The sequence below is a fragment of the Typopeltis vanoorti genome, chromosome 21 (genome assembly GCF_054136105.1).
Source record: "Typopeltis vanoorti isolate ZY-2024b chromosome 21, IOZ_Tvanoo_1.0, whole genome shotgun sequence".
NCBI lineage: Eukaryota > Metazoa > Arthropoda > Arachnida > Uropygi > Thelyphonidae > Typopeltis > Typopeltis vanoorti.
In genome coordinates this window covers 33,976,448-34,001,855 of record NC_143569.1, presented here as the reverse complement: position 1 = coordinate 34,001,855, position 25,408 = coordinate 33,976,448, and the positions used below count along the sequence as shown (strand labels likewise).

Here is a 25,408-nt window from a genome sequence, read left to right as displayed (position 1 = left end):
TTTTCCTTCAAAGCTTCTTTTTGAACTTTTTCTGTGAAATTCTTTTCCCGGGTCGTCTCTATACAGCATCCAGCAGTAGTCTGCCATCATGTTAGACATTCCACCCTGATATCTTCTTTCCATCTCCTTAATGTCTTGGTGGAATCGCTCTCCTTGCTCTTCGCTGACAGTTCCCAGATTCTCAGGAAAGTAGTCTAAATGAGAGTTGAGAAAGTGCACTTTTAAGCTCATGGAGCATCCCAAATCCTTGAATTTCTGTAGCATGTCTTCCACAATCATTTTATAGTTGGGATCCTTGTGATTTCCTAAAAATTTGGTAACCACCTATTTCAAAGCTTTCCACGCTTCTTTTTCAACAGTTGCCATTTTTTCTTCAAACAGTTTATCCTTCATAAATTTCCTGATGTCCAGACTGATAAAAATACCTTCTTTCAATTTTGCTGTAGATAATCCCAGAAATTTTGCACAGATGTATTTAAAACACTCTCTTTTTTTCGACAAAGCCTTCACAAATTGCTTTATCAATCGCAGCCTTATGTGAAGCAGGGGTAAAAGGATTTTTTCCTTAGCAACCAAAGTTTCATGTAACACATCTTTACTTCCAGGTTCTAATGCGACTCTTTTTAGCCATTCCTTCTTTATCCAATGTTGCTCTCAATCTCAGCTGTCCCACTCACACAAAAAGCACAGGTATTTGGTGTATCCACTTTGTTGTCCCAAAATCATAGATACGACTTTAAGGTCACCACAAACTGTCCATCCATGATCATTGTACTTAAGTACCAAAAGTTTGCTGAGAATGAAGGCTAAATTTTCGTATTGTTCTTTCAAATGCATGGAATGTGCTGGTTGTACTGAAGCATACTTATTGTAATTATGGAGAAGCACAGCTTTGAAGCTTCTTTTTGAGGAATCGATAAACAACCTCCAATTGATGACTTCATATTTTACATTGAATTTGCTTATCAGGAAGAAAGGAAATTAAGGAAGAAAATCTTTCTTCTTAGAAAATATGCCACCTTTCAGAAATATGATAACCTTAGTAGTCAACAACTAAAGTTCGACTAAAGAATCACAAGAAAATATGTCTATGACAACAAGAAAGTCATCCATTATCTCGGCAAATCAGATTCAAAGTAGCCACCTGCACTTTTATCTGCATTCCTCCCTCCCTCCCTCTATCTTAAGAATGAGAAGTTTCATGGGAATTTCTTCATTTACCATAAAAAAGTACTTCAAGAAAGCACTTATACAACTAATTAGCCGTAACTAAAGGAGAATGAAAATAAATACCGATGTGCTGAATTTACATCCAAATACTACTAATAAAAATGATAAAATCGGAAATTGGTAAAATTGGTAAGTGATGCAATTTTTTTACTATTTTTTCTGAACTCAGCATCTAAAAATCTATCATCATCATCAAATTCCTGCCATGTATCCTCAAGAGGTGTACAGAATATGATAGTACTACATGAAAAAAATTACACCATTACTAACTTCCTATCTACAATTTTCCTCCAAATCAGTCTGTTACTTGTCAAGACTCCAACATTATCAGATCTTATATTTCTATCGTCTAAGGCACTTTGTACCGTATCAATCCACCTATATCTTGGTCTTCCTCTGGGTCGTTTTGCTGCCAACCTGGCAGAGAACACTTGTTTTGCTAATCTTTCTTCGCCCATTCTGTTTAAGTGACCATACCACCTAAGAATAGCTCTGCTAACGCATTCCTGGATGTTGACAATGTCAAGTTCTTTCCTAATATTCTCATTTTTAATATGATACTGCCATTGATGCCATCTATTCACGCCTATAATCTTTCTCAGGACTCTCATATCTGCAGTCTGTAGTGTTTGGTCAAGTGTTTTACTTCTGACCCAGCTCTCAGATCCATAAGTTAAAACTGGTTTGAACACTGTCTTGTATACAGCTAATTTAGTGTTCTGACTAATTTCTCTCTTATTCCATATGAATTTATTCAATTGACTTCCTACCATACCAGCTTTGCTGAATCTGTTGTCTATTTCTATATTTAATTTACCATCTTCAGTAAAAATCGTGACTAAGTAGCTGAAATGTTTCACTTGTTCCACAGGTTCTTCATTTAGTATACAGTTGACATTTTCAATGATTCTGCATATTTTCATTATCTTTGTCCTTTTATTGCTGACTTTCATACCATATCTATTACAACAGCTACTCAATTTAGTCAGAGAATCCTGCAGACTTGTAGAGGATTTATTTAGAAGTATAACATCATCCGCATAAAGCAAAGAGCTGACATTAACATCTCCAATTTTGATATCATGTTTAATACCACTTTCCTTCATAATGTGGAAATATAGATAATGAATAACAGAGGGGATAATGTACATCCTTGTCTCACACCAGATTTAACATTAAACCATCTTCCTGTACTTCCTTCAATTCTAACTGCTGACTTACAACTCAAATAAAGACTAAGTATTGCATGATATAATGCCCCATTAACACCATATAACTGTAGCGTGTTGAATAGCTTCTTTCTTGGCACCTTGTCATATGCCTTTTCCAAATCGACAAAACTTAAATACAAATCTCTGTTATATTCCCATGCTTTCTCGACTATTTGTCGTAAAGTGAAGATCTGATCCTAACAGCCTCTATTTGGCCTGAATCCAGCTTGTTCTTCACCAAGCTTTTCTTCCACAATTCTTCTTAACCGTTTCTCAAGTATACTTGCATAGATCTTGCCAGGAACACTCAGTAGGGAAATACCTCTGTAATTCTCACTTTCAGTTTTATTTTCCTTTTTATATATGGGTGCTATGAGAGCTCTACTCCAATCATCGGAAATTCGCCCCTCTGTCCAGGCTTTCTGAACTATGCAGTGCAGCCACTGTAAGACTCTTATACCACCATATTTCAGCATTTCTGGTCGAATATCATCTACTCCTGCTGCCTTTCCACATTTCAAGCCTTTGATGGCTTTTTCTACTTCAAGTATGGATATGGATTCCTGACTGCATGCCTGGTCAGTGTTTTTTACCACTGTGCTGTCATCACTACTTGTTTCATTTAGCAGTTTTTCAAAGTAATTACTCCATACTTCAAGGATATCTTTTTCTTCCGTTTTCATGTCACCTTTATCATTTCTAACTCCTTTTACAGCACTCTTTCCTCCATTTCTAAGCTTCTTCAACAACCTTCAGAATATTTTGCCACCTTGAAATTTATTTTCTATATTCTTGCCAAAGTCCTCCCATGACTTTTGTTTAGCTAGTTTTACACAGTGTTTAGCATTCTTGCATTTGTCTCTGTATTCTCCAAGAGCACAAGCTGACTTATGTGACAGGAACTTTTGATATGCTTTCTTCTTTTCCTTCACTGCCTCTTTAACTTCCTGTGTCCACCAGGAAGTTCTGATTTTTTTATCCTTGCAGACAACCTCACCACATGCCTCTCTGGCAGAATCAATCAATGTTTTCTTCAGAGTTTGCCAATGAATCTCCAAGGTTTGATTCCTGTTCTCAAACTCTTTCATTTTTTATTCAATAATCTTTGTGTATTTTAGTCTACAGTTCACATCTGAGAGCCGCTCAACTTTTATTCGTTTTAAAACTTTCTTACATGTCATTCTTTTCAATATGAAATTCAATTTTATCCTGCTCAAGACTAAATAGTGATCACTTCCAATTTCAAATCCTCTGTACACTCTGGTGTCCTACACCAGGGAGAAAACATCACTATCAACAATAACATAGTCAATGAGACTTTTCTAATTCCTTCTCTCCATGTGAATTTGTGCACATTTTTATGTTGGAACATGGTGTTAGTAATAACCAGTCCATGTCCTGAGCAGAAATCCAACAGATATTTGCCATTATTATTAGCTTTGCTCTTTTCTCCAAATTTTCCCAAAATATTTTTGTATGTCTCACAATCATTTCCTACTCTGCTATTTAGATCCCCAACAAGGACCAACTTTTCCTTTTTCATTGTGTCAGTTGCTTTTTCTAAAGCCTCAAAAAATTCCTCCACTTCTACCTTAGTAGAACCTTCTGTGGGACCATAGGCACAAATAAGTCTCATTGTCCAGTTCCCCATTCTCATATTTGCCCACATTACTCTACTTGAAACTGACTGCCATTCAAGAAGATTAGCCTCGTATTTTGTGTTGAATACTATGGGAGGACTCATGGGAGGACTATGACTACTCCTTCTTTTCCTTGATTGTCATTGCCTGAATATAACATTTTGTATTTATAGCTCAGAAAGATCTCACCAGTTTTTGTCTTTTTTGTTTCAGTCACCCCTATTATGTCGATCTGGTACTTATCTAATTCCTCAGATAGCTCCATTTCTTTGCCATTCAGGCTTCTTATGTTGATAGTACCGATCTTTAACTCTGGTGATGTTGAGTTGGGGTTTGTTTTCAGATTTTTTCCAGTAGCTGACTTTTCGCTGTTCACCCTGGTTCCCTGGCGAAAACAACGGGGGCCTTGTTTAACCAGGCGACGCCCCAGCAGGCATGAAATTTTGTCATGTCGTACCATCATTTTTCATTTTGGTTTAACCAATAAGAATACAATTTGGTCAGCTAAATCCCAAATTGCCATCCCATCCTTGTTCGTTCAGTATCCAAGTAGATACCCAACAGGGTGCACCACGAGAAGGTGAGGATTGGACATTAGGTCAGAAGCCCTGGTCAGTTCTCCGCATTCCTTTAAAGGCTATGTGGAGATCTCCTCTCAGTTATACAGCTTTGACCCTTAAGCACCCCCTAAAAATCTATAAGAATCAATTATTACTTCTGGGACAACTTTTCCATCACAGGCCTGTGTTATTAATATCTATACTTAGAATTCAACACTGAGATTAATGTAATAATTTACCAGTTCTGCTTATTCCATCCACAGAGCAATGCATTGAAAATTGCTCGACTTCTTCCTGAGATGCAATTTGTGGGATCAACGTGATATCATTCATAGCCTGTGTTTTTCATTATGAGTTTATTTCAATTCAGTTGGGCACAACATGCAGCTTTGTTCATTACACAGTTTAAACAGGAAAAAAGTCTGTGAAAGTGAAATGTTAACTAATAATTTTGTGCATAATAACTATAAATAATATCTGATTGATTACATTATTTATTTTGATATACTTGAAGTAGTTTCTGACTTCAGCTAGAATAATTAAATTGTTTTATACTTTATACTGAGTTGAACACTTGAGTGTGAAATAAGTAACAGCATATTCTAAGGATGAACATGTTAATGTTTGGGAATTAAAAATATAATAATCTCAGGCACACTACCACCACGAGCCAATCCTTTTCTGGATACCCATGTGTTGTCTCACAAGGCAAACATTGGCAGTGTTTCATTCTAGTGATGGTAGTCTATAGAACAAGAAAGTAAAAAAATTCAAGAAAACAAAATAAAGGACAATAAGATAAGAAAAAAAGTGGAAGAATGAAAAAAGGATCAATGTAATTACTGGGAAGTTTCACTCCACCACAAATATCATTCATCACTGGTATAGGCTTTAAACTCGTTGATATTAATCAAAGAAACTTCACCGAAGTTAAGTATTCACTTGGCTCAAGGTCATGTAAATGTCGGTTTCTACCAGTGTTTTAAGCTTCTAATTAAGCTAGTCAAATAACAGATGTATATTCTTAAGGCCATGACAATCTAAAAACATTACTTCAGGTTGGCCTGGTTAACATACCTGTTCTCTAATCAACAGGCTACAAGTTCAAATCCAATTATGGGCATGGATATTTGTGACTGTCATTAGGTGAGAGATGAATTTCATTCCCCAGTGTTAGACCATCACCCACTTATTACTGGAGGTGAGGTCTGAAGTGACTTGAAAAAGTTCCATCTCTACAGCAGGTTTTCCAGGGTATATAAAAATTTTTTAGAGTGCATAGAAACAAATTAAAAAAAAATCCTAAGCATGCCTCAAAAATATGTAAGACATACTAATGTCTTCCAAGTTTATAACTATTCATAGTTGAGACAAAAAAAAAAGTAGGTCTAAGGAATGGCATCAAACTACAACTCTTCTTTTTTTACAACTCCATAAAGGAAAGTTATAAGGTGTATAAAAAAACTTAAAATTCACACATATATCAAGAAATATACATAATTACCTAATAACTTATAACTGAAATGAAAGCAATTACTTACTGTCCTCTGCAACTCACGGATAATGAGATTCCTGGACTTCCCCTGGAGAACAACTTGAGCCTTGTTTGTTTTTTATTTAAAAAACAAACAAAAAAAATTTATTTAATGTACGAATAAACAAATATATAAAAAAATAAATATATGGTTATTTAGTAGCTATAATAACTATGGATTCTAAAACTGCATCTCAAACTGAAGTGGAAAATATTCATTTAATAATACATTTCAAAAGGTTTTCATCTGCATTGAAATAATACAAGAACAAACTGAGGACTGAAGTAAATTTCTCATATGTGTTTTTTCAAATCTAAAAATAATGATAAAAAGTAGCCTGGGATGATTTATTCCTTTAATCTTCTATCATCTCAGTTTTATATACTAACCAATATATTAAAATACGCTATTATTTTTGCTGATGGAAATAGGTTACTGATATAATGGATGTGCTGTCAATAATGAACGTATTTTTGTAACCCTCATGTACAGTTTTTACCATGTGACTTTGTCCATCTAGGGTAGTAACAGCAAAAGCTGCACAAGTTATCCAAATCCTACTTTATCTCTTTAGAAAAAATGTAACGAAAGTTGTGCACCCATCCAGAGGAAAAAAAAAAAAAAAACATTATAGAATCTGAGATGAACTAAGTTGATTAAAAAAGAAAAAAAAAAAAAAAATAGGCAAACTATTTACTGAATAATTGGTGCTGTGGTCAAATCAACATGCAACAAGATTCCATTTCACATGTACTTGGTTGTGTATTCATGCTCATAACATATCCTCAACCATATAATTTTGAATTCTTTATTTTTTAAAAATTTTTATATACACATTTACAGAAACACATAAGCATCTTAATATGTTCAACAATGCAAAATTAGATAATCATGATAAATAAAGTTTTAATTAATCTCACCTCCAGCAATTACAATTATCAAAAAAAAAAAAAAAAATCAGCTAACGCCTTTTTAGTCCCGTATACGGGAGTAGGCAAGGCCATTCAGCCTTATCTAACTTTTGAAGACTGAGTGGGCAGTTCAATCTCCACTGGTACCAATCAGAGATAGATGGCCCAAGGCTATCACTAATTAAGCAGTACACAGTGAAGAGAGACGGCTTAAATGTGCCGCCATCTCGTGGTCCCTAACCCTAACACAATATATTTAATGTCTGAAATAATGTGGGTTCTACGGTCGATTTTCTTGAGTTTACAGGACAAAAAACCCGAGTTTCCGGGAGGAAAAACCCGCTTGCCCGTGCCAGAGATCAACTAACTCGGGAACCGGTCGAAAAAAGGCTTAGAAAAATTTCCTCTAGTCGCCAACTAGACTCGAAACCAAGTCTTCCTTCGTGCGGCCAAGCGCCGTGGTGTGCAAACGCCACATCCACTGAGCTGCACAGGCTCTCCTTACAGGCAATTACAATTATGTAATTCATTTTTTAAAAGCAACATAAATTCTGCTTTTATAATCCACTGCTGAAGGCCATTCCAAATATTTTAAACTCCTCGCAGTAAAAAATGAATTTATCAGTCCATTTTTTACGTATCCTATGTATTCTCTGAAATGACTTATAAACTTCAATTTTCTGTCAATCACTTGCTATCGAACTGATTTGTGAAATTATCATGCTCCAATCTCTCTATATACACAAAAAAAATGGTGAATCATTTCTGAATACCTTTGATTCTTTTGACAGCGATGAAAAATCTTAGTTGGTAAAGCTGTGAATTCAATCCTGATTAGAGACACTTTATCATACCTATTCTACCATCAAAAGTGATATCATACTCTTCTTTCTCCTACAAGTTTCTTTTAAATAAGCATAAAATCTTCTGAGTTTCAGTCTGACCAATATGATTTGTGAATTTAAATTCCCTATCATCCAAAATCGTTGAATGTCATCATCATCATTTTCCTTATACCCTCTTTTACCTTGCGGTGTCGAGGGTCCATTGATCATCGGACCTCACTCCGTTTACAGGATAAGGTGGTCAGCCTTATGCCCAGGTGTATCCTATGGCCTGTAGTGTTGAGTTCTCAAGGCCAGTTTGCCTGCTTTGCACGATGAAAAACCCCAGAATAAACTGGGGAAAAAACCCTGCTGTCCACGCCCAAGATTGGCTAACTTGGCTATGGCTGAGGAAGATCCTTCAGCTCCTCACGTCACCAATGGGAATCGAACCTAGGACACTCCTTCCCCAGGCATATGGTTGCGAAGCGCATAGCCACTAGGCTAACCGCACGGACCTATTGAATTCATTAACTATTTCTAAAGACTATCAGTTCAACTTACATCCACCTGATATTACCTTCTAACCAAATTGCACTTATTCTCGTTGAATTCTCAACTCCACTTTTCTGTCCACATAATCAATCTTTCAAGATCCCCTTTGCAAAAACTGAGATCCAAACAACTGACTATTTTATCCAGCTTCACATCATTAACAAACAAAGAAAGAAATTTTACTCATAATATATGAGTGCAAAACAATAAGAAACTTAATACCAAAATTTAGGGTACCCTATGCCTAAGCAATTGACACTTAACATAACTTAGCATTTGTCTATCTGTTCATGTCAGACAGAGGATTCTGAATTGGAAATATCACTTATCTCCTACTAGCAAAGCTGGAAAGAGGATGTTAAATTTGTGACAGCAATTAATCAATTTAGTTAAGGAAGCTGCAGACCAGTACTGGATTTATACAACATTATCTACATAGTATAAAGAGAGACATAGCAACATCTCCAATGATATGAGAGTTAATGCTATTTTCCTTCAAAAAGTGATCCATACTGATGATAAATAAGAATAGACGTGCACCTTTGACTTAAACCTGATTTTACATCAAACCATCTTTCTGTACCTCTATCAATTTTAACTGCTGAATTACAACTTAAATATAGATTATGTAATGCTAATGCTAAATATAATCTCCCAATTATACTATAAATGGAGCATGTTGAATAACTTTATTCTTGATACCTTGTCATATGCCTTTTCCAGATCTACAAAACTTTAATACAAAGTAATTATTCAAAACAACAAGATTCTCCATTTTTAACGTCTTGTTACTGAAGTCTCCTCACGTTTGGCTTTTTTTGTTTGGCTATTTTTTTTTTTTTAACACATTTCTTTGCATCCTTATATTTTGCTCTGTATTCTATCAGAACAGGTGTTGATTTACTTTATAGGAACTTTTCATGTTTTTTTTTTTTTTTTTTTTTAATACAATTGCCTTGGACCTCTTGGGTCTGCCATGGAGTTCTGATTTTGAATTCTTGCATACAACTTCACCATATGCCTTCCTTCCTGGCTGAATCAGTCAATGTTTTCTTCAGTGTCTGCCACCAAGTTTCCAAGGTCTGATTCTTGTTTTCGAATGCTTTTTCATTTTGTTCTGAAATAGCATTATATTTGTGTATAGTTCATTCCTGGAAGCTGTTCACAATTGATTCTTTTTAAAACTTTCTTAATATTTCTGCTTTATACGGGACATTCATTTTTATGTTACTCAAAACTAAATGATCATTTATTTCAAATCCTCATTATAACTTGTGTTGTGAACCCACTTAAACATTTTCAGCTACCAACAATAACAATTGATAAGATTTATTTCTTATGCCTTCTCTCCACGTGAATTTGTGTACATCTTTATTCTAGAACATGGTTTTAGTAATTAGTCCATGTCCTGAACAAAAATTCAGCAGATACTTGCCATTATTACTAGCACTACTCTTTTCTCCAAATGTTCCAAAAAAACATTCCTATATATAAAGTATTTATCTCTATTCTTCTGTTCAGATCTCCAACAAGGACTAACTTTTCCCATATTTCTGTTACCATCTCTTACAATTTGAAAAATTCTTTCACTTCTTCCTTAACACAGTGGCATCATAGTGCAAATTAGTCTCAATGTACAAAGCTCCAGTGATGTCTGTCCACATCACTCCATTTTACTTATTTACCATTCAAGAATATTATCTTTATGTTTAGTTTGGTGTTCTACAGGTACTCCTTTCACTGATCATTACTTCATGAATATAACATCTTGTAGTTATTTAGAAGAATTCATCTGTTTTTATTTGTTTGTTTTGGTAACAAATTTATGTTGATATGGTAATTCTCTAATTCTGCCATTTCCAGCTATTTTTTATTGATATTTTTAGATGGATTGTGCCCATTTTCAATTCTGAATATTAGCTAATTCTAACATTCAACTCTGTTGATGTTTCTAGTAGCTGAATTATCAAAGTTTATCCTGAGAAAAACAGTGGGGGGGGGGGAGTAATCCCATTTAACCAGATAATGCTCCAGCCAGCATGGCATTTTTATCTTGTTCTACCATCACCTTTTGATTTAAGCTAATACCTTTGGTATGCCCAATCCAAAATTGCAACCCATCCATCTTTGTTCTTTCAGTATCCACGTAGATATACACTAATAGAGTTGAACAAGGTAGGGATTGATCATTAGATCAGTTCACCACATTTCTTATAAAGATATAAGGAAGTCTCCTTCAGCTAGTCACACCAACTTTGAGAGTTGGTGTCACTAGTTGAATGAGACCAATCTTTTGTACTATTGTCCAAGTTGTCATGTGGCTACCCTGTCATACCTAGTTTCCCCCTGATTATCTTTATTCATTCTTTCAATGAGCAACATTTTCTCCAAACACCTAACACTAAATCCATCCTACAAATATAAATCCTTTTCACCATCAAAAATAGTCCCAGTATCCCATACTGCTTCCCAGTTCTTTTGCATGCTGAATCATTAAATCAAACGTCACATCTTGAGTTATGAATATTACATGCTGGTAACAGGTTCACAATCTTGACTGTGTTGATCTTCTTGTTCACTCATTTATATCTCTTCTCCCTCATTGTGGTTATGTGAACATTAGTTCACTCAGCATTACTCAGACTTACAAGTTTTAGCCCTAGTTAAATGCTACAAATTAAGCCTTCTGATGAAAATTCTATGAATTTAGAATAAAAAAGTATTAATTACTTTTTTAAAGAACCATCATCTCATTTCCCATTTTCCCTTGAGTAATAGGTTCGACTTCTTGGCATGAAGAACTATTATCTGAAACTAAAAATTAATACACTCCACAAAGGATTGAGGAAATGAAAGAGCTGAGGCGATAATTTTTTTTTTTTTTTTTTTTAACCAACAATGAGTGACCATGCTGGCTCATATAAAGGTTTGAATCTTGAAAAATCAGAAAATACTAATATAAGTGGGAGAACAGATCAAAAATTTGGACTCTCCAAAGGATGACCATTATGATTTTTGCCAGACAACTCACAAAGATTGGTACATTCTTTTTTTTGGGGGGGGGGGCACTCTGCAAATTACTCGATTCTCACTTTAGCGCTTAACCACAAAAAAAAAAAAAAAAAAAAAAAGATATACAGGCGACCACCATTGTGACCAAAGAGAAACAGATGAGATTTAGTACCTTGTGTGTAGGTTATCATTTTCTCCCATTTTTCATTTACATTTTTATTTTTTTCCATAATACTCATTAATACTACAATCATATTTGATGATATAGTACATTAATTAATGTACAATAATTGCACATAATTATTATACATCAATTAAAGTTGCCTATTTGTGTGCATCATTTAAAATCACAGCTTATACATGTATAGATTTTTGAGTATACAGAATCTAAGTAGAGAGATTATTAATAACCGCCTCCACTTTATTCTTAAACTGGTCTCCAAGAACTCACTGCAAAAACTCATACTCAATCTAACCACTCGCTCTTACCTCCTTTAATTTCATTTATTAATAATGCACTCACCAAGAAAATTTAGCCAATACTCTCATTAACAAGGGGTAATTCCTCCTACCCCTTGTATCTTCCTCTCTCAGCACATATACTGGATTCTACCCATTTCTATCCTATCACATTTAAATAAATTATAATTTATTTAAATGTGTAAAATATTATTTATTTAGTATAATTTTCACCTAGGTATCAAAGGCATCTTTCAGTAGATGTAAAAAGCTAATCAAATGATAACTGACAATTCCAAAAGATACCACCTAAGTAGCTAATGTAAGATAACTAAAAAAAAGGTCATTAAATTTCGAACTTATTAAAAATAACACACACACACACACAAATTAAATAAAATAAAGTTAAGAAAGATTAGCTGATTTAGCTGATTTTTAAATCAGCTAATCTTTCCTAACTTTATTTTATTTAATTGTGTTTATATATAAGTTAGGAAATTTAATGACCTTTTTTTAGTTATCTTACATTAATTACTTAGGTGGCGCCTTTTGGAATTGTCAGTTATTGTTTGATTAGCTTTTAACATATAATGAATATGCCTTTGATACTAGCCAAAAATTATTTTAGGTAAGTTTATTCCAGTATTATATTTACTCACTCCTCCTCTTCTACCTTTATGATGTCGCCGAGATTTTTTACAACCATTCTTGGACTTGCAACTGGAACTTGAGGATAAGGGTTATAGCCCTATGCCTCCCGGTGTGTGTGTCCTATGTCTGTAGATGCGCGCGTTCACAGGACCGATTTGCCTGTTCTAGGGAATGAAAAACCCAAGTTTCCAGGTGGAAGAAGAAAAAAAAAAAAAAACCCACCCTACCTAAGTATGAGACACAAATCAAACCCAGGTCTTTCCGACCAAAGGGTTTCGTCTATATCGACTGAGCTACAGACACTCATCCAGTATTATAATTCATTTAAATATGCCCTTACGGTATTTCCTTATTGAAACAAACATCCTATTACATTACTAAAAAATACACATAGTAACCACAGTAATGACTATTTAATTCATAAATATTTCATCCCAAGTATCTTCAGACATTATTAGTACAGTAGTTCAAACAATACTAGGAATGAAAAACCCAAGTTTCCAGGTGGAAAAAAAAAAAAAAAAAAAACCACCCTACCTAAGTATGAGACACAAATCAAACCCAGGTCTTTCCGACCAAAGGGTTTCGTCTATATCGACTGAGCTACAGACGCTCATCCAGTATTATAATTCATTTAAATATGCCCTTACGGTATTTCCTTATTGAAACAAACATCCTATTACATTACTAAAAAATACACATAGTAACCACAGTAATGACTATTTAATTCATAAATATTTCATCCCAAGTATCTTCAGACATTATTAGTACAGTAGTTCAAACAATACTAGGAATAACATACAGTTAGGGTGCATGATTACATATGTTATTCCTAGTATTGTTTGAACTACTGTACTGATGATGTTCCAAGATACTTGGAATGAAATATTAATGAATTAAATAGTCATTACTGTGGTTAGTACGTGTATTTTAGTGATGAATTCACCACAGGTTTCGTTATATAAAAACATCCTATTACATTATTTGTTTCTATTATATCCTCTCCCCACTCTCCTCTGCCTATTCACTAGGTATTGTAGCCCAGGTTCCTACTTCTATACTCAAGTCAACATTTATGGTACCGATATCACTTTTGATAGCCATCTATGCACCCTTTCTACTCTGTTCATTTTATTTCCCTAGAGATGGAGAGGCAGTTCTCAATAAAAAATAGTTCCGATGTAACTAGATCAAGATATTATCAATTGACACAACAGCCTCTTCATCTATCGAAGTTACTAACCTTCCAAGAAATCCCTGGTGTAGTTCTTTGTAATGAGATTCCCAACAATTCCCAAGGTTCATCGGTTCTTGTTGTAAAATGCCATTAATGTAATACAGTCAACTCTCCATGAATTCATTGACTGTAACAAACTATTAAAAAAACTCACAGTTATAGCCTCTCAGAATCGATATTATGCTAACAAAAATTCACTACAAATAAAAATCTATAAACTTTAGTCCTAAGTTTACTACAAGTCAGGTTAAGGCTGCCACTTCATTTGGAATCCTGTCCACGATGTACTTCACCTAGAATCTCTTCAAGTCAAAGTGAACACGGCAACATTAAAATGACATTCATTGCTGTTTGCCTACTGCACCAACACTCTATTAAGCTCTTCTTGCAAAGACTTCATATCACCATCTGTCAAACAGCTGGATGCTCAGCTATTTCAATCCTTTTATATCCTTAACATTCAGGATATTCTGATATCTGCCAACATTACTTGATATTGTCTGCCATTCAAGAAGATTAGCCTCATATTCAGTGTTGAATTGTTGGGAGTCTCATTACAAAGGTAGTAAAAAACTATGCCAGGGATTATCACATTTCTTGGAAGGTTGGTAACTTCAATAGCTACTCCGTCTCCCTGAATAAAACATTTTGTATTTATTGCTTAGAAAGATTCACCAGTTTTTGTCTTTTTTGTTTCAGTCACCCCTATTATGTCGATCTGGTATTTATCCAGTTCTTCTGCTAATTCCATTTCTTTGACAGTCAGGCTTCTTATGTTGATAGTACTGATTTTGAACTCTGGTGATGTTGAGTTGGGATGTGTTTCAGGATTTGTTCCAGTCCGACTTTTCGCTGTTTGCCCTGGTTCCCTGGCAAAAATAACGAGGAGTTAACTGTGTGATGCACCCAGCAGCATGAAATTCTGTCATGTTGTACCATCATTTTTACTTGTGGTTTAAGCCAGTAAGAATACAATTTGGGTACACAGCAATTGGGCGATGGACAACTGGCGACGGAATAAAAGATCAAATATGCAATTCTATTCTGTTGATCTATTATCAGGTAAATTTAAATAATATTTTTTTGAGAAACAAGTTAAAAGAACAGCATAAACATAAAATTTGAAAAATCTCACTTATAATTAAGTTTATTTTTATTGTGTAGAATTACGAATTGTATAGAAGTTATATTGAAATTTCCCATACAAAAAAATTAGTCAGCTAGTTAATAAATATTTATATTGTATATTTTTGTTTATATCATATATCAAAATTTGTAGGATCGTTTAAGAAAGAGATGGTTAAAAAGAGTGGTCCGAAAATGATTTAAAAATGAAAAGGTATAATTGCACAGTATTAAAATAAAGAAAAAATATAGTTTTGTTTTAATTCATTTATTAATATTATTTTGTAATTAACAAACATATTTACTTATATTACATATATACAATAAAACAAAAAAGTATATGAAATACGAAACAATTTTTTTGAATTTATTAATTCATATTATTTATGCAATACCACGTAAATATTCTATTATATTTTCCCTATCGTAATTAATAACTTTTTTTCAAAATTCTTTGGTTAGCTTCATCGTAACGCCTACATTTGTGCTCATGTTGAAAACCTGCTACTGCTCTTTCATAATCAACATCATATATTTTTTGAATTTTTTGTAGTCCATTTATAAAAATCCATAATTTGGATGACTTGCGCTGCTGCCAAAGCTCAATTGCAGTTTTTGATGACAGGCTTCTGCAAAATTATTTGTCCTATTGCTTCCATTTATTGTTCTTTGGTACACAGACCAAACGTTTGAGCTAAAAATCGGTGTAGCCCTGGTTCTGTTATTCCTTAGACGACCTATGTATGTGTTCGTAAACCATTCTAAAATTGGTTCAAATTCATTGGATAAATGATTCTCAAGTTCAGAAATAGCGTAAATAATATCTTGTTCTGGAACGAAAGCAAGCGAAGTGATCATTTTTGAATTTAAAGCGAATTGCGCATCAGAATTATATCTGGTTAAAAGACTGCATGAAGCTAAATGCTTAAGAAGATTTTGTACGAGATGAAAAAAAAGCAACCATTTATGTTAGCTTGTGGAAATATTATATGTAACGCTTGATGAATGGCAATTTCAAAATCAACATTTATATTTTCGGGATCTAGTAATGGCCACATTTCATGTATCATATAAAATAATTTTGTGTATGTTTCAAGAGTCTTATTAGGTAATAAACAATATAAAACAGGGAAAACAGGACCTCCATCCTTTCTAGCCAAAATTACAAAAATTTGAGAAAAAAAGAGGGAGAGAAAGTAAAAACGTGCCATCCATAACTAATTCATTCATTCTTTGGCTGCACACTGCATGGATTTCACGACCAAAAATTATTCTCATGGGATCGACCTGTTCTGATCCAGAATCAGCCAATAAAAAACGTTCAAATTGTGATGTACTGAATTCATAATTTAAGTATTCTTCAGGAATAATTATTGTTTCCCTAAAATCAGGATTAATTGGGATTTTAAAATTTTTTTAATCTTCTTCTTCTATGAATATTTCTGCACAGACCGCTATCATTTGGAAGCATTCCTTCTACCGCAGAAGAAAAATTTTGCAGAACTTGAGTTCTGATTTGTGATGGGTTGCTCGCTCATTGTCGTATCCATTAATTTTTTGGCTGTTGTACTAACTTCTTGCATTATTACTCTGGCCGCATTTCCAGAACTGCTACACGTGTGTTTCTGTTTTTCAGAAATTAGTGATCCATCACTGATTTTCACATCACCAAAATTGAATTGAACCTTTCTTATCAATCTTATCTTTAACATAAAGATACCCATTCCAAGCATAATTTTCCTTGTCTCTTTCACTTAATATTCTTGAATTATCCATTTCTGAAGAATAGAAACAAGAAATATAAATATAAAAATAAAATTAAAAAAAAGTTTTCACTATTGATATAATTAAGAATTTTTTCCGTACTCGAAGATTTTTTCAATCTTCGAGTTTCGTATTCGGCTGTATAAAATAATGAGGTATTTTTGTCCCCTTTAACTTAATTTTTGTCGCCGAAAAAATGGCCTCTTAGCTTTTTATTGTAGTAATAATATATATATAGGTACACCTTGCTGGCAATTCGTATAGTAAGGTATGCAAGTTCGATTCGCTTAAACCTTGGTATTACTATGTCTAACTACTCACTGATGAGACCTTAATAAAGGTTGAAACCGGTCTGAGTAGTGACCTTCCTCACAATGAAAAACAGTAATACATCTCCTAGGAGCTGAGTTTTACATTATGAGAAAATATTAAGTATGGTGATTGGAGCTTGCTCCACCTTAACTCCGAGTTGCCCTGGTGTTTTACTACCAAGCGATGACTTATGCTTGGACTTGCCGGAAGTTCTTCGGCATGAAACTCTTAGATCTCGACCTTCGTATTCGGCTCTATAAAATAATGAGGGATTTTTTTGCCTCCTTAACTTAATTTTCGTTGCCGAAAAAAAAAAAAAAATGGTGTCTTGGATTTTTATTAACTAGTCTTACTGTTTAATAGAAGTCAAAATATCTTGTGAATGAGTATTAAACTAAATAATCGCACACAAAACGCCCAAATGATAAATTGCCAAACAAGAGACCTTACGCAGTGAAGCTCGGAAATACTTCTTCAGACAATAAAAATAAACTTAATTATAAGTGAGATTTTTCAAATTTTATGTTTATACTGTAATTCTATGGGAAATTTCGATATAACTTCAATACAATTCGTAATTCTACACAATAAAAATAAACTTAAATAAAATTAATTAACTAATTATTACGACTATTATAGCCTGTTTTTGTTTGTCTATGCCATAATCAGAGACAAACAAGACAATGAAACAATGTTTAGAATATCCGAAACAATTGCCATAAAATGCAATGTAAACTCAATCAATCCACCGACCCTACCTAATTTCCGAATGTTGGACGATCCACAACTTACAAATCAGGCCATGTCTCCTGCTATTTAGCGACAACAAATGCCCTTTTTTGGCAGATTCAACTTGCAGTCATGTTGGCTGCAAGTTGAATGAGAAATGACCGAGAAAGTCCCGATGATGGTCAGTCGACCGAAACGGTTCACACCCCGTTAATGTTCCCCTCTGCCCTAGTTTTCCCATAGTAACTCCCCCCCAAAATGCGCCCTTAAACAAAATAATATATATATATATATATATATATATATATATATATATCATTAAAATAAAAACCCCGGGTTTCCAATTTATTCCTCCTGCATCAAATTACACCCTCCCCCTGTTCAAAAACGACCTTCAGCAGAAACATGGAAATTGAAGACTTCCTAGTATCAAAACAAGGTATGTACAAAATTTTTTCCTCCTTTTTCCTGCTATAATTGACTTCAATTCTCACCCTTAATGCCCTAAAATATACATATAAATTTTTTGAGTAAAAAGAGCCAATTCCCATGCTACTCCTCTTAAACACAACAAATGCCCTTTTTTGGCAGATTCAACTTGCAGTCATGTTGGCTGCAAGTTGAATGAGAAATGACCGAGACTACTATTATTAACTAATAAACACTATTATTAATTAATAATAATTAATAATAGTGTTTAAAAGGAGTAGCATGGGAATTTTCCCAGAAACAATACCTTATTTAACTAATTAATTCATTTTTACCTGGTAATAGATCAACAGAACAGAATTGCATATATGATCTTTTATTCCATCGCCCAGTTGTCTGTGCCCCTACAATTTGGTCAGCTAAATCCCAAATTGCCAGCCCATCCTCGTTCGTTCAGAATCCAGGTAGATTACAGGATGCACCACAAGAAGGTGAGGAATGGACATCAGGTCAGAAACCCTGGTCGTTTCTCTGCATTCCTTAAAGGTTATATGGAAGTCTCCTCTCAGTAATACATCTTTGACCCTTAAGCATCCCTCATTAAATTATTAATTTTCAAAAAATATATTGTTCAAATCTCATTCAGATAAAGTAAATGTTATGAAAATATATTGTAAATAAGTCTTAATTACATTCTTTTTTGGATAGGTATACAAAAAAAAAAAAAAAGGCATTTAATATTTCAAATTATTTAAAGTAATAGTTGAATAATATAAAAATGGCATATATTTTTTCAAAAATTGTTACCTGTGAAACTAATTCTTCAGGAACAAATGGAGCTGGAACTACTGACCGAGATGAGCCCATGATTACTCCTGCACCTCGACCTCTACTACTAGTTGTTCGCATAATTCTACCCCTATTACGAGTTGGAGCTCTTGACCCTGATTGAGAACTACTGGTACCTTTCAAGTTTAGCCTATCAATCACGTAATACACATCCACATATATATTAATCTTTTTTCCTAAAAATTGATGCACTGTACAAATACATACACACTGTATAATATTAAAGAATGCTACATCTTTATGAATGCCTTCAACACATGCAAATAAAATTAAAACAGAGGAAGTTGGGATAGGGAAAGAATTTTGATCTATTTCTATTCACTTAAAAATTTACTTCATGGATAAGATATTCTTATTTGTGAAAAAGTCAACTTATCAAAACACTTCCATATTCTTAAATTAAGGGGATAAAAATCCCTTATTATTTTACAACCAGTATGCGAAACTCTAAGATCGAAAACTACGATCTACGAGTTTCATGCCGAGAACTATCGGCAAATCCAAGCGTAAGTGACCACTTGGTGGTGACTTATGCTTGGATTCGCCAGTAATAATAAGGGATTTTTATCCCCTTAATTTAATTAACTTCACCAGAAAATATAGCCGTTTGGCTTTTCATCTTAATTATAATATAATATATATAGGCACACCACTCTGACATTCATATAGTGAAGGTATGCAAGTCCTTTTCACTTAAACTTTGATATCATCCAGGTCTACCTACTCACTGATGAGACCTCAAAAAAAGGTTGAAACCGGTGTCTGGGTAGCGACCTCTCCTCATAATGTAAAGCAGTATTACATCTCCTAAGAGCTGTGCCTTCACATTATGAGAAAATATCAAGGATAGTGAGGGAGTTTGCTCCATCATTGCCTTGGTGTTGTACCACCAAGTGGTCACTTACGCTTGGATTCACCAAAGCATGAAACTCATAGATTGTTGTTTTGAATCTTAGAGTTTCGCATACTGGCTGTAAAATAATAAGGGATTTTTATCCCCTTAATTTAATTAACTTCGCCAGAAAATATAGCCATTTGGCTTTTCATCTTAATTATAATATAACATATATAGGTACACCACTCTGGCATTCGTATAGTGAAGGTATCTAAGTTTTTTTCACTTAAACTTTGATATCATCCAGGTCTACCTATTCACTGATGAGACCTCAAAAAAAGGTTGAAACCAGTCTGGGTAGTGTCCTTTCCTCATAATGTAAAGCAGTATTACATCTCCTAGGAGCTATGCCTTCACATTATGAGAAAAAGGGAGCTTGCTCCACCTTTGCTTCGAGTTGCCTTGGAGTTGTACCACCAAGTGGTCACTTATGCTTGGATTCGCCGATAGTTCTTTGGCATGAAGCTCATAGATCGTAGTTTTTGATCTTAGAGTTTCGCATACTGGCTGTAAAATAATAAGGGATTTTTATCCCCTCAATTTAATTAACTTCGCCAGAAAATATAGCCGTTTGGATTTTCATCTTACTTGCATATTCTGTTTATAAGTGTTTTGAAGACTGCACATCATATTACCACTATAAGTACACTAGGATGTAGGGATAAGAAGGTGGTTGTGCCACTATATAAGGCACTCATCAGATCACACTTACACTGTTGTGCTCAGATTTTCATTGTGATGTGGAAAAATTGGAGAGGAACTAAAGATAAGTGAATAAGACAATATCAGGACTCTGGAAAATGTTGGCTATGGAAAGAAGTTAAAAGAATGCAGATTAGAAAGTTAGGTGGATAGGAGGAAAAGAGGGAACATGATAGAGAAGTTTATGCTAGGAGATTATAAAAAAAGTAGAAGGTGAGAGGGGAAGAAATGAACACATGACATCGATGCAGCAGAATCACTAAAAATGAAGATATTATCACACCCTCCATGGAGTCAGCAAACTCATAATGGAAGTTCATTCTGCTGACAACACAACGCATCATATTGTGAGTGAATGGAATTACCAGAGTATGTTGTTAATGCAAGGAATGTTAAAAATTTTAAGATTCAATATGATAATTGTGTTATCAGCAGAATGAACTTCCATTATGGGTCTGCTGACTCCATGAAGGGTGTGATAATATCTTCATTTTTAATACGATTCTGCTGCATTGATGTCATGTGTTCACGCCCCTAATTTTTCTCGGAACACTCATATCTGTAGTCTCAAGTCTTTGACCAACTGTTTAACTGCTAATCTAGCACTAAGATATAGTTAAAATAGTTTACATGGCTACTCTGGTAGTTGACTAATTTCTCCCTGTTTCCACATAAATTTATTCAGCTGACCAACTACCTACCATGTTTGATTATTCTGATCTATTTCAATACTCAATTTGCATCTTCACTAAAAATTGTTCCTAAAGTGCTGAAATGTTTTACTTCTTCTATGGCAGATTAGGCTGCAGCTAATGTTTTCAATATTTTTGCCTAGTTTCTGATTTTCATACAAAATTTCTTATATGAGTTATTCATTTAGTTTAAGGATTCCTCCAGACTAGTTCTGGATTCATTTTAAAGCACAACATCATCTGCATAAAGTAGAGAGCTGAGATTAATTGTCTCAAATTTTATTAGGACTAATGCTAATTTTTTTCTATAATCTGATTCTTACAAATGATAAATAATAGTGGCAATAGTGTGCACTTTAGTGCATACTCTAATTTTTCATTTTCAGTCTTTCACATTTTACATTTTCAGTTACAGTCTCACTCCTAATTTTGCATTTTCTTTTCAAATCATCTTTCTGTATTCCATTCAGTTCTATCTGCTGATTCACAAACTCAAATACAGTCTGTGTATTGTTTAATAAAATCCCACCATTCGCAGCATATAATTCTAGTGTTTTGAACAGCTTTTCTTGTCATTAGGGACTGCAAATACCAGTAAACTGGTATAATGGTAAATCATATGAAAGACTTAAAAACATACTATTAATTGTGTTTTCTACTGGTATTTCAATAAATAAAAAAATATTCTTGATGAATGTTGTAATAATTTTACTACTGACTAATTTTTTGAATTCCTTTTTGAATAAACTGCTCAGACCTTGCTGAGGCTCATGTTAATGTTATGCTCATGCTTATGTTAGAAGTTGACATCTTGCATTATTACTTCAATATTTTGTGATTAATATATCTTTGTAGTAGTAGTAACTTGTAACACAGATTGTGTCTTGTGCAAGTTGCACGCTGGGCAGCCACACTTTTACAAATTGTTAAATACACTGCTCAAAAAAATTGGGAGATATTTTAATTTCTGTCGGATAATTATAAATTTCTGCAAATAATTATAACTATTCGGTACTTCATACATGAATAAATATTTCTTACTTATGGATAGGGTGTAATTGATGAGATATTGTTTAAAGAATCAATATTTATTACAAATTTAACAAATTATACATTTTAGCATAAAATTATTTTAATAAGAATAACAACAAGAATAGCCAAAAATGCTTTTGTTCATTTTTAACAGGGCGTATGGTCTCCATTAACAGTCAAAACAGCAGTACATCTTGATTGCATGGACCAGATAAGATGATCAGACAGTTCTTGTGGAATATTTGTCTGTGAACCTAGTGGTGGTCTACAGTAGATGCATTGATGTAGATGATGAAGGTAGTTGCGGTTGGTGGAGTGAAAGACGGAGCATTGTAGAGCAGCTGCCCTCCCTTGATGGGTCCTTGGACACCCTGGAGGTGTTAAGTAAGTAATATTTCCCCACTCTTCTGCGAGAACAATTTCAAGCTCTTGAAACGATTGTGGTGGCACCAGTCAAACAGAAACGCGCACTATCTAAAGCATCTCAGGCATGTTCGATTGAATTACAATCCGGTGAACAGGCAGGCTAGTCCATTCATTCAATACCTACTTCCTTAAACCACTCTTGTACCAAATTCGCACAGTGTGGACGAGCATTGTCATCCATAAAAATGAATTCTTGGCAATTGCAGCAGCATATGTACGAACTATAATTTCCAAAATCTCATCGCAATACCTTTGGGCTGCTAAGGAACAGTTTCTGATAAAACAGAGATCAGTATGGGCACCTATACTTATTCCAGCCCATACCATCAAATTCCCACCTTAATGTTGGGGTCTTTCACGAACAAACTGTGGATTATTTCTTGTTCCACTTTCACGGCATATCAAGATATGTCAGTTATTTGATTGCAGACTGAACCTGGACTCGTCGCTAAAAAGTACATAAGCAGTGTTTCTCTGCCCAAATTCTTCGGCTCTTTTGTGATTTGCAGCAAGTGAAATGCAAACCATTGGTCCTAGAGCATATAAACCTATGGCATGAAGACGATTTCGAACATTTCCTGTCTCCAGAAAGCGATTCCAAAGTCACCCTTTGAGATACACGACATGCTTGAGTGACAACTTGCTGCATTTGTACGGCTTCTAATCGACCAATGGCTCTTCAAGCCATGGATGGATTCTGGGATATCATGTTGCTCTGCCATTTTTAACAAAATAATGGGTGGTAAGTGACACAAGTTTACAATTGAAGTGATAATTATGCACTGTGGAAGTGAGCACAACAAGGCAAGCTTTTATATCCCCTCCACATGCTAATATGGCTAAGACATGTTTCGACAAGTCTTAACATGATTTTGTATGCAGTTGCATGTTCTGCACTGTTGTACATTAAGAATATTTTTAAATAAATGTGTTACATTTGTAAATTATTTTTATAACTTTATACTTTACAGGAAAACCAAAATATCCCCTAATTGTTTTGAGCAGTATATATATATATATATATATTTTATGTTGAGCCCATACACAGGAAGTTGGTTGGTCAACCGATAGTACATTAGTACCGTGTATGAGTAGTGGGTTGGGAAAGGAGGAATTTGTTTACATTTGATTTGAATGATTTTAAATTGCATTCCTTGGGAAACACAGCAGGTGGGAGACGGTTCCACAGTGCAGCAGTTGCAGGGATGAAGGAAGAGGAAAAGAAACTTGTTCTGTTTGTTTCTAGGTGTACTGTGAAGGGTTAATCTGGGAATGACCTCTTAATTGCTTATGGCTCGATCATATCCCCTCTCCTCTTTCTATCCACCAATTTCTGCAAATTGCATCTTATTAATCTGTCTTCATACTCAACATTCCAGAGACCAGAAGCCACCTTAGTCAATCGTCTCTGAATTTTTCCAACACATCTTCATCTTTTTGAAAACCAGGTGACCAAATCGCACAGTAATCCATATGTGGCCTGATCAAAGCTTTGTATAAAGGAACAATAACATGCTTCCTTCTGTGTTGTCCTCACAATTTTAGTAACATGTCTACAATCACTCCCAAATCTCTCATCTCCTCAACCACTTCCAAGATATTTCCACCGATTGTGTACTCCACATCCCATTTCTGCTTCCCAAATTTCAAAACCTTACACTTTGCAACATTGAGCTGACATCCCCAATCATTTGCCCATTCAACCAGTGTATTCAAGTCCTCTTGCAAAGCTACAGCATCCGCTCTAATCCTGATAGCTCTCCCCAACTTGGCATTATCTGCAAACAACTGCATATCACCATTCAGACCTCTCAAATATCACTTACATATAAATTAAACAGCAATGGACCTGAAACCGATCCTTGGGGTACCCCACTAGTAACTTTCCTCTTCTGGGATATTACTCCTCCATAGACAACTCGCTGAAACCTATCAGACAGCCAATCTCCAATCCAGCAACTAATCTACTGTTCAGTCCCATTCTTTCCAATTTAATTACCAACCTTATCCAACGCATTTGTCACTTTATTATAAAAAGTAGGCAGATTGCTAAGGAACGATCTTCCTTTAGTAAATCCATGCTGGGCACCAAAGAGCATTTTTCTGTTGTCAACTCAATTCTGAATTTTAATCCTAACTACCTTCATTAATACCTTAGCCACCACTCCAGACAAGCAGACTGGTCTATAATTCAAATTCCTACCCTTATTACCTCCCATTCGTAAGGGAGGTGATAAGGGCTTTGAATTATAGATTATAATAATTCAAATTTGAATTATAGAATGTAGGGCTTTGAATTATAGACCAGTCTGCTTGTCTGGAGTGGTGGTTAAGGTATTAGAAAAGTTAGTTAGGATTAAGATTCAGAATTGAGTTGACAATAGAAAAATACTCTTTGGCGCCCAGCATGGATTTACTAAAGGAAGATCGTGCTTTAGCAATCTGCCTACTTTTTATAATAAAGTGACAAATGCATTGGATAAGGTTGGTAATTAAATTGGAACGAATGGGGCTGAACAGTAGATTAGTTCCTTGTGCATATCTTTAACATCATCATCAAATTCCTGCAATGTACCCTCAAGGGGTGTACACTTTTTCTAAAGTCTCAAAAAATTCCTCCAGTTCTAC

The 25,408-nt window shown here is 34.5% G+C and overlaps 1 protein-coding gene across 4 annotated transcripts in view; it reads right to left on the bottom strand.

Moving 5' to 3' along the window:
- hyd (E3 ubiquitin-protein ligase hyd) overlaps positions 1 to 25,408 on the bottom strand; it is a 680,323-nt gene that overhangs the window by 611,840 nt on the left and 43,075 nt on the right. For all 4 annotated transcript variants that reach the window (XM_090411567.1, XM_090411569.1, XM_090411568.1 and 1 more), the window contains exons 4-5: positions 18,992 to 19,163; positions 6,183 to 6,242 (exon numbers count right to left, since the gene is read on the bottom strand). In XM_090411567.1, the coding sequence (XP_090267693.1) occupies positions 6,183 to 6,242; positions 18,992 to 19,163 (232 nt within the window). The remainder of the gene's footprint in view (positions 1 to 6,182; positions 6,243 to 18,991; positions 19,164 to 25,408) is intronic.